The sequence below is a fragment of the Canis lupus genome, chromosome 19 (genome assembly GCF_048164855.1).
Source record: "Canis lupus baileyi chromosome 19, mCanLup2.hap1, whole genome shotgun sequence".
NCBI lineage: Eukaryota > Metazoa > Chordata > Mammalia > Carnivora > Canidae > Canis > Canis lupus.
Window position 1 is genome coordinate 53975386 of NC_132856.1, and position 9582 is coordinate 53984967.

Here is a 9582-nt window from a genome sequence, read left to right on the forward strand (position 1 = left end):
AGGGAGGAGGTTGCTGCAGCGGTGCAGGCCAGGAATCTGGGGGGACTCTGGGCTGAGGGCCATACGAGTGCGGATAAGTGATCCTATTTGGGACATACTTAGGAAAGGAAGTGGGATTCGCTGGCAGTTCAGATGAGAGGAGCAGAAGCGCAAAGAGCTGAGAGTAACCGCGGGGTTTCTGGGAGGATGGGGAGGCAGCCATGAGACGGGACGCACGGTCATCGCCGGACTCTGCGGAGGGAAAGGGGTCAAGCACGGAACGTGGAGCTCAGGAACTCGGCACGGGACGCGGGCATGACAGGGAGCCAGGCCGAGCCGGACCCACGGTGGCCCTCTCACAGCCAGCCCATCCCCCAGCACACCGCGGCCGTCGGCGTTAGGACCTCAAGGCCGCCCGCCGCCCGCCGCCCGCCGCCCGCCGCCCGCCAGGAGCCAGCTGAGGCACGCATGCGTGCTGCGGCCGCGGGGCCTGCCGTGGCGCAGGGGGTGGGACGGGATCCGGTCACGTGCTTCCAGGGGGGTGGGGGGCGCCCGCTCCGGCCACGTGACCGCGGCGCGAGTCAGCTGACGCGACGGGGTTTGAAGCGGCACCGCGAGGGAGCGAGGCCGCAGCAGCGGCAGCGGCGGGCGCTCGGACCCTGGCTGCCCCGCCGCGCCCGCCGGCGTCCGGCGCTCCCCGCCGCGGCATGGCGGCCCCCGTGGGCCGGCGCGGCTCAGGTGAGGGCGCGCGCGCGGCCCCGCGGGACCCCGAGCGCGGGCGGCGGGGCTCCCGGGCTCCCGTGCCTCCCCTCCGGTGCCGGCCTCTCAGCTCCGCGGTGGTGGCGATCGGGACAGGTGGCTCCTGGAACCTGCGCGGCGGGGGCGGCGCCAGCTCCTCCGGCCCTGGAGTGCGGGGCTGCTGTGCTCTCCCCGGACCCAGGCTCTGCTCGGAGTTCCGAGGCTCAGGCAGCGGGGGGGCCCGCGGAGGTGCCCGGGGTCTGCGTCCGTCCGGAGCGTAGTTCCGATTGCTCAGCTTTGCCAGAACCCAGAACGGGCACCAGCGTCTCCAGCCCTCACGTGAAACTCCCAGGATTCCCTTCCCCAATTCTCGAGGCAATGCTCTGCTCCTCTAAACTCAGACGGGGGCGGGGTGGGGGGGACCCTGCCTGAACCGGGCGCCTGACTCGATCTCCTAAGTCCAAAGCCGTGGAAGCTCAGCTTGCTTGAACTCAGGCGGTGAATGCCCAGCCTCCGCTCTCTGCTTCTCAGGGGGGAGCCTGGAGGAAGGCTCTTTTGTGTTGGTCTTCCCTTCTTGAGCTAGCTCGAGATCCCTGAAAGCTGTCCCTGCTGGTAGGATAACTCTGACCCCAGCTAGGGAGGCGGGCCCGCCCTCTGGCTTCGCATCCAACTATCTTGTAAACAACCACAGCAGCATCCAAGCTCCACAGGGACCCGCCAGGAGCTGGCCACCCTGCAGGACAGGTTCTGACGGTGCTCCCCATTCACCCCGGCGGCTGTGTCAGGCAGGCGGCCAGCCAAGCCCTGGAAAGAAGCAAGGTTCTCCCCGTGGGGGTGGTGGCGGTGTGTCAGGGATGGTCCTGGGCTGCTGTGACCGGCTGTGACCCCAGCAGTTTGAAACCTTGGACCTTTCTCTTAGGTTGATCAGGAGTGCAGAGAAACAGCAGTGCTCAGAATAGCCCCTGTTTGCTGAAGAATCACTGAGACTTGTGGGCTGAGCTGAGGCTTTTATCTGTTTTGTCTCACTTCATCCAGAGAACACTTTTCAGAGTTTCGATCGATTTCCGGGTAGACCTTTTATTTATTTATTTATTTTTGTTTTTTATTTTTAAGTAATCTCTACACCCAACATAGGGCTTGAGGCTGAGAGATGCATGCTCTTCCCACTGAGCCAGCCAGTTGCTCCCTTCAGTGTAGACTTTTTAAGTTTCCACTTCTCTAAGATTTTATTTATTTGTTTGTTTATGTGAGTGAGAGTACACAAGCGGGGCGAGTGGCAGGCAGAGGGAGAGGGAGAAGCAGACTCCTTGCTGAGCAGAGAGCGGGATGTGGGGCTTGATTCTGGGACCCAGGGATCATGATCTGAGACAAAGGCAGATGCTTCACCGAATGAGCCACCCAGGTGCCCCTATTTCCACTTTTCAAAAGAGAAGATGGAGGCTTTGAAGGATGTCCAGGATCCCCCAACTGGGAAGTGGCAGGTCTGGGATTCGGTCCTAGCCCTGGGAGAGTTCTAGAAGCTGATGCCTTTAATGAAGATGCTATGAACTGACATACAGGCAGTGCCGTAATAACAGCCATTGGCATGCATGCAGTGAGTCTTCAGCAAGTGTGTTCTGTCATTGTTACTGTTCCTGTCAATCTCCGTTCCCTTGGGCCTGTGGCTTGTGAGCGTCAACTGGATGGGCCAGGTCATGAGGAATGGAAAAGTCCTTTGGCTGTTTGACCAGAAAAAACCTGGAATGTAGCTGAGCTCCATGCTCATGTCTGGAGGCTGGAGTGAGTTGGGATGAGCCCTGGAGCCTTGAGTGCCCTGTGAGAAGCCAGTGGAAGGAATTCATTCTCTTCCCACAAATCCACATCTGGAACAAAGATGGGATGTTCCTGACATTCCTATTACAAGCCAGCTCCTGCGATTAATGCCTTGTAGGCATCAAATACCCGGCCTCTGGGTGAGAGGCTTTGTTGCCCCATTCTGCAGATGAGAAGGCTGAGGCTCAGAGGCTGACTGCCCTGGCCAAGCCAGTGAGCAGCAGGGTCAGGAATCAGCTCAGGCCCTTTGGAGCCCCAAATCTGAATTTGTAATCTCTGAGCAGTACTGCTGCATTTACACGTACAGTGTTGCAGATTTTCTGGGTTTTCTCAGATCTCTCAGAGTTCTTCTTTGGCTGGTGCTTGGGAACTCTTTCACCCTGTGGGCAGGTGGGCTTGCCTGGGTCTGGTCCCAACCATTCTTTCCCATTCCCGCAGAGACTGAGCGCCTCTTAACCCCCAGTCCTGGGTATGGCACCCGGGCTGGGGCTTCCCCGCCCCCCCCAGAAGAGGAAGACCTCCGCCGTCGGCTCAAATACTTCTTCATGAGTCCCTGTGACAAATTTCGGGCCAAAGGCCGCAAGCCCTTCAAGCTGATGCTGCAAGTAGTGAAGATCTTGGTGGTCACGGTGCAGGTGAGTCCCACAGGGGCCCAGCAGAGCACCATCTGTGGTCGCTTCTGTTCCTGAAAGAGAAAGTCCTGGAGTCAGAACTCAGTCCTGAACCCACAGCAGCATCAGGACAGTGACAGTGGCTGTAATCAATCAGGAAACCCTCTAAGATCTGTGTGGGAACAGCTCCTTGTAACCTCACAGATGCCCTTTGAGATCCTGGCAACTGCTATTGGTGCTGTTTTATAGATGAGGCAGCTGAGGCTCAAGAAAGCTTAAAGGTCTTGTCCAAAGTCACACAGCAACCACGCATGGGGAGCTGGCACTTCAACTCCAACAGGCTGATGCCATGTTGACTCTCAAAGAGAACTGACCCAGTGGCTGACAGTTGCCCTGTGGTGGGCTTTGCGGACCCCAAGATGAATCCGACCCAACCCCTGCCCTAAGGAGCTTCTAGTCTGGTGCTGTGATTTAGGGTCTGTTACCACACTTCTGATTTCCTCCTGGTAAAAGGGCCCAACAGTGCTGCTTGCCCTGTAGGCTTGGGTTTAGCACAGAACCTGGCACCTGGTAAGCATCTAACGAACATTGGTCTCTGTCACCATGAGATACACGAGCGCCTGCTGTGTGCTGCTCACTGGGAATTTATGGTGGGCATTCCTCGTGCCCTGAGGGGAGCCCCATCCCATCATTGTCAATCCCCACTCCCCCCACCAGCTCATCCTGTTCGGGCTCAGCAACCAGCTGGCAGTGACATTCCGGGAGGAGAACACCATTGCCTTCCGGCATCTCTTCCTGCTGGGCTACTCTGATGGGGCGGATGACACCTTTGCGGCCTACACACGGGAGCAGCTCTATCAGGCCATCTTCCACGCTGTGGACCAGGTGCGGGCAGGCGGGGGCAGGCAGGCAGGCGGGGGAGAGTGGGCAGGGCTGACAGACCTCCTCCTCTCTGCCCACAGTACCTGATGCTCCCAGATGTGTCGCTAGGCCGCTATGCCTACGTGCGGGGCGGGGGTGGCCCCTGGGCTAATGGCTCAGCCCTGGCCCTCTGCCAGCAGTACTACCACCGAGGCCACGTGGACCCAGCCAACGACACCTTTGACATTGATCCCATGGTTGTCACTGGTGAGTAGGCGCGCCAGGGTATAGCTGTTGGTAGCGCCGGCTGCTGGAGTTACAATCCCAGTTCTGCTTCCCGTTCATCTAGAAGATAGGGTTGACCTGCTCATTAATAATTTAATGCTTGCAGGGTCCTCTGTAGAAGGCTTGGTTTGCAGAAAAATGCAAGAGTTGTGTTTTAATATCATTCACCAAATATTTAGGGGCTACTGAGGGCCAGGCCCTAGGGCCTGTGCAGGGAGTAAGACAAACTGGTCCCTGTGTAGGGGTGATGGTGGGGAAGGACGAATGTTCAGTTTGTAGTGGGAAGTGGAGGAGGGAAGGGGGCTGTTGGGGCCTCTGGGGAGACCTGCCTGTGCCTCTCCCGCCCCCAGTGTCCCTTCCCTGACTCCCTGTCCTCAGACTGCATCCGGGTGGACCCCCCTGAGAGACCCCTTGTGCCCCCCAGTGATGATCTCTCCCTCTCGGACGGCAGCGCCAGTTACAAGAACCTCACGCTCAAATTCCACAAGTACTGCCTGAGGGAGGGGGCCTCCAGGGCTGGGCCAAGGGTGGGGGGGGAGGCAGGATGCCAGGCATCCTTGGCCGCCCCCCACAGGCGGAGAGGAAGGCTATGCTGATGCCTGTGTGTGAGCACTTCCTCAGCAAGCTGCAGAGTCCGCATGGGGCAGGAGCGCTGGTGGTGGTGGGGCGGCAGGAGGGACCTGAGTCCCTCTCCCTCACTGAATCCTCCCTCCCAGGCTGATCAACGTCACCATCCACTTCCAGCTGAAGACCATCAATCTCCAGAGCCTGATCAACAATGAAATTCCAGACTGCTACACCTTCAGTGTCCTGGTAAGCCCGGCGTCCAGGACAAGGGTGGCAGGCCTGCCAGTGATAGGAGTTGCCCACAGGGCTCCTGAGGCTGGGGGTTGGGGACACTTGGCCTAGGGCAGCTTGGGGCTAATTAAGGGAGATGGGGGGGTGATGCCTGGGTGGCTCAGTGGTTGAGCATCTGCCTTTGGCTCAGGGTGTGATCCTGGGTTCAGGGATCGAGTCCCACATTGGGCTCCCTGCATGGAGCCTGCTTCTATCTCTGCCTATGTTTCTGCCTCTCTCTTTGTCTCTCGTGAATAAATAAATAAAATCTTAAAAAAAAAAAAAAAAAAAAGGGAGATGGGGCCAGACCAGCCATCATGTGGGTCTGGGAGCCTAGGTCTGCCAGGGTGTAATCTGCCAAGAGTAATCTGGCTCCTCCTGCCCTGCATACCCCTGCAGATCACTTTTGACAATAAGGCGCACAGCGGGCGTGTCCCCATCAGCCTGGAGACCCAGGCTCACATCCAGGAGTGTAAGCACCCCAGTGTCTTCAGGCACGGTGAGCCCCCACCCCCCAGACCGGTGCTAGCAGGGGCCCCGACCTGCCCAGGGATCCCCCAAGCCCCAGACTGGCATGGACCCAGTTCATGACTCACCCAGGTAACCCCTAAAGCCCACTGGGTGGGTAGCCACAACCAGGTCTGCGGCCCCCGCGGCCTGGCCCAGCCCCATCCCTCATCATCCCAGGCCCCAGGCCACTCCCAGGCCTACCCAGGTCCTCTCCACCCCCAGGAGACAACAGCTTCCGGCTCCTGTTCGATGTGGTCGTGATCCTCATCTGTGCCTTCTCTTTCCTGCTGTGTGCCCGCTCGCTGCTCCGTGGCTTTCTGCTGCAGAATGTGAGAGCTGCAAGCCAGCCTCTCCCAGCTCTGGGGCCATAAGGGCTGAGGGAGAGAGGGTCACTTGTCTGGGCAGGCCCTCACCCCACCTGCCTCCTGCAGGAGTTCGTTGGGTTCATGTGGCGGCAGCGGGGACGGGTCATCAGCCTCTGGGAGCGGCTGGAATTTGTCAACGGCTGGTACATCCTGCTGGTCACCAGCGATGTGCTCACCATCTCGGGCACCATCATGAAGATTGGTATCGAAGCCAAGGTAGGGCCTGCCCCGGGCCTGATGTGTCCTTCCAGGCCCTGGTCCCTTATACTGCCTGCCCCCCACCCCCACCCCATGCCTGCCTGGGGCCACATGCCTTTGGGAAGAGCCAGGCCAGATGGGGTTGACACTGCTTCCCCCTTAGAACCTGGCAAGCTATGACGTCTGCAGCATCCTCTTGGGCACTTCCACGTTGCTCGTCTGGGTCGGCGTCATCCGCTATCTGACCTTCTTCCATAAGTACAATGTAAGCTTCATATGTGCAGGCTGGACCTTCCGGGTGGTGGCCATATGCTCCCCAATTCTCACTTCCTTCCCCCAGATAAATTCGTATACTTCCAGCAGCACCAGCCTCCATAGATGGCCATTCCCGTCTTCTTCCCCATACCCACCCACTCCAGACATACCTGTCACTGCACCCCACCCAGAGCCACGGGAGCCTGCACCTTCATATCCCCACAGCTGAGTCCAGCCATGGGATGTCCTTAGGCCCCCCTCAGCCCCACCCCGCCCCTTCTAAACTATCTCCAGCTTTTGTGGCTACTCTGGTGTAACTACAGCCAGGCCTTGCCTGCTTCACCCCCTGTCGTCTCCCCATTGCAAGGCTGACCTAGGTTGTGGCCACACCCTCATTGTGGCCCCCTGCCCCATCTACCTGCCACAGATCCTCATTGCCACACTGCGGGTGGCACTGCCCAGCGTCATGCGTTTCTGCTGCTGTGTGGCTGTCATCTACTTGGGCTATTGCTTCTGTGGCTGGATCGTATTGGGGCCATACCATGTGAAGGTAGGGGCTGTCCGGGGCATGGTGCTTATGACTCAGTCGAGGGGTTCCTGTCTCCCCTCTTGAAGCCCACTTCTAAACACTCTGACCCCTGGTCTGTCGATTGCTGATCTGGGGACACTGAATGACCCACCTTGACCTCTGGTGCCTTACCAGGAGGTCTGCAGAAGTTCTGCCCATTGTTCCCTCTGACCCCCAGTGACCCCACCCTGTCCCCAGCCCCCAGTTATGCCCATGGCTCCTTCTGACCCCACCATCCCACTGCCCTGCTGGCAGTTTCGCTCGCTGTCCATGGTGTCGGAATGCCTGTTCTCACTCATCAACGGGGACGACATGTTCGTGACGTTCGCCGCAATGCAGGCACAGCAGGGCCGTAGCAGCCTCGTCTGGCTCTTCTCTCAGCTCTACCTCTACTCCTTCATCAGCCTCTTCATCTACATGGTGCTGAGCCTCTTCATTGCGCTCATCACTGGAGCCTATGACACCATCAAGGTCAGCACCAGCCCGCCTGCCCTCCCCCAGCCTGTCTCCATGAGGGGCCAGCACGCACATAACGGCCTTGAATCTGGGGCTGCAGGTCCCTTGGAGTTGGCCCCAGCAGGGTCTCAGGGGGCGTGAGGCAGGGTGAAGAGGGAAGGCCTCGGGGAGAAAAGGTAGGAGACTGAGAAGCCAGAAGAGGGGTGGGGTTGGAGGTGCCGATCACAGCTGCCACATTTTCGGTTTTATCAAGGTGAGGGCTCTGGCCAGGTAAGGTTCCTATGTCTGCTTTGACCAACGGGGAAACCAGGCTGTAGAGTTTTAGTGACTTGCCTGAGGTCTGCTACTAAGTGGTGGAGCCAGGCTCAACCTAGGACTGTGTGATTCCAGAAGCCCTGCTCCTAACCCTTCTGTCCTGGAGGGTGCCTGGGTGGGAGCTCTTGGGGTCTGGGAAATGGTGGTGGGTCCTGCAGGCTGCATGGGTTGGAGGGAGAGGGGTTGGAGTAGAATGTGAGGATGGCAAGTAGATACAGTTCTTTTAGCAGATGTATCTGAGGGCCTACCCTCAAGCCCTGCGCTGGGTATCTAGGAAAGGTGGTGTATACAGACTATCCCCAGACCACTAGGCAAAGTGGGTGATACAGGAAGAGAAGTGTGACGACCAGCTGGTGAGAGGGATGAAGGTTACAGAGGGATCCCCTGCTTTTTAGACTGGTATTGGGGGTAAGTCCAGGAAAGTTTCTACGATGTGCTAATAGTAGTCCTAGCCACATAATTATTTCAATTTTGACCTTAATTGAAGTGAAATACAATTCCATATTCAGTTCCTCACTCACACCATTCACCCATCAAGTGCCCAAAAGCTTAATGGCTAGTGACTACCAGATTGGACAGCACAGATAGCGGACCTTTCTATCATCTCAGAAACTTCTGGATCAACAAGATGAGAGAGCACCAGGGTGAAGGAACAGCCAAAACAAAGGCCCAGTAGCCTGAAAGGACTAGGGGACAAGATGATGGCTTCTCTACCAGGTTGGGAGGAGGGTGAAGGCTCTGCTGAAAGCCGGAGCTGTGGCTGGGGATGCAGATGGGTGCCCCTCCCCCCCAAGTGTGGATATAGTCGTCCCACAGATATTCCTGTCACTCGGGCCCAAGGAGCCTGCCTGGGTCTTGCTCTAGCACCCAAACGTCACACATGGTGTATCAGCCTTGGAGATTCAAGCCCAGACATGCTCCCACTGTGTGCCACCACTCGGTAGATGTGTCCATCCAGGCACCCAGCGTGTGTCAGGTATGGTTCTGGGTGCTGGAGCAGCAACAGAGGGCACCAGCTGACGGAGATAACGGGTTGTGCACATATTCAGGGGCCAGGGGATGTCTCCAGGTGAAGCAAACTCTGAGGAATGACAGGTGGAGGAGACCTCAACTGTAAAGGCTCGGTGGGGTGGGGAGTTTGGTTGTGGCCCCCTCACAGGGAGGAGATCTCCAGGGCTGGCAGACGAGGAAGAGGAGGCAGTGGGGAGGGCCGGCCTCAAAGGGGCCAGCCTGCGTTTCTCCCCAGCACCCCGGCGGCGCTGGCGCAGAGGAGAGCGAGCTCCAGGCCTACATCGCGCAGTGCCAGGACAGCCCCACCTCCGGCAAGTTCCGCCGCGGGAGCGGCTCGGCCTGCAGCCTCCTCTGCTGCTGCGGCAGGTTCGAGCTGGGGACGGCGGGGCGGGCCGGGGGCTGGGGGCAGGGGGCAGGGCGCGCACCCCAGGGGACTGCTGCCCTCGCCCGCCTGGCCGGCTGACACCGCGTCTCCTGCAGGGACGCCTCGGAGGAGCATTCGCTGCTGGTGAATTGAGTCGGCCCCGCCACTGCTGCTGGACATTAGCCCTACGACTGCCGAGACTCACGCTTATTTATTTTTAGGGTTTGCTTTTAAGGACCGGTTCCCCGCCGCGCCCTGAGGACCTGGGCCCGTCGGGTCGGACGCGGGCGGGACGCGGGTGGGACGTGGGTGGGACGTGGGTGGGGTGGGCGTCAAATAAACGGGGAAATAAACTTGTTCTCATTTCTAGAGGGAGGGGCGTTCCTTGCCCCACGGGTTTCGGCCCCTTTAAGGCGT

At 58.9% G+C, this 9582-nt stretch overlaps 1 protein-coding gene across 2 annotated transcripts; it reads left to right on the forward strand.

The window, feature by feature from the left end:
* Positions 1–564: 564 nt before the first annotated feature.
* Positions 565–9534, forward strand: MCOLN1 (mucolipin TRP cation channel 1). Of its 2 annotated transcripts, XM_072787435.1 has the most exons (14): positions 565–717; positions 2968–3164; positions 3858–4025; positions 4103–4268; positions 4665–4773; positions 5003–5099; positions 5523–5622; positions 5856–5962; positions 6065–6214; positions 6360–6461; positions 6879–7001; positions 7275–7490; positions 9037–9167; positions 9282–9534. In XM_072787435.1, the coding sequence occupies exons 1-14, from the start codon at positions 687–689 to the stop codon at positions 9316–9318; spliced, it is 1734 nt and encodes a 577-aa protein (XP_072643536.1). In that variant the 5' UTR covers positions 565–686; the 3' UTR covers positions 9319–9534. The 2 variants fall into 2 exon arrangements, with proteins under 2 accessions (XP_072643536.1, XP_072643537.1); XM_072787436.1 differs by lacking the exons at positions 5523–5622; positions 5856–5962.
* Positions 9535–9582: the final 48 nt, after the last annotated feature.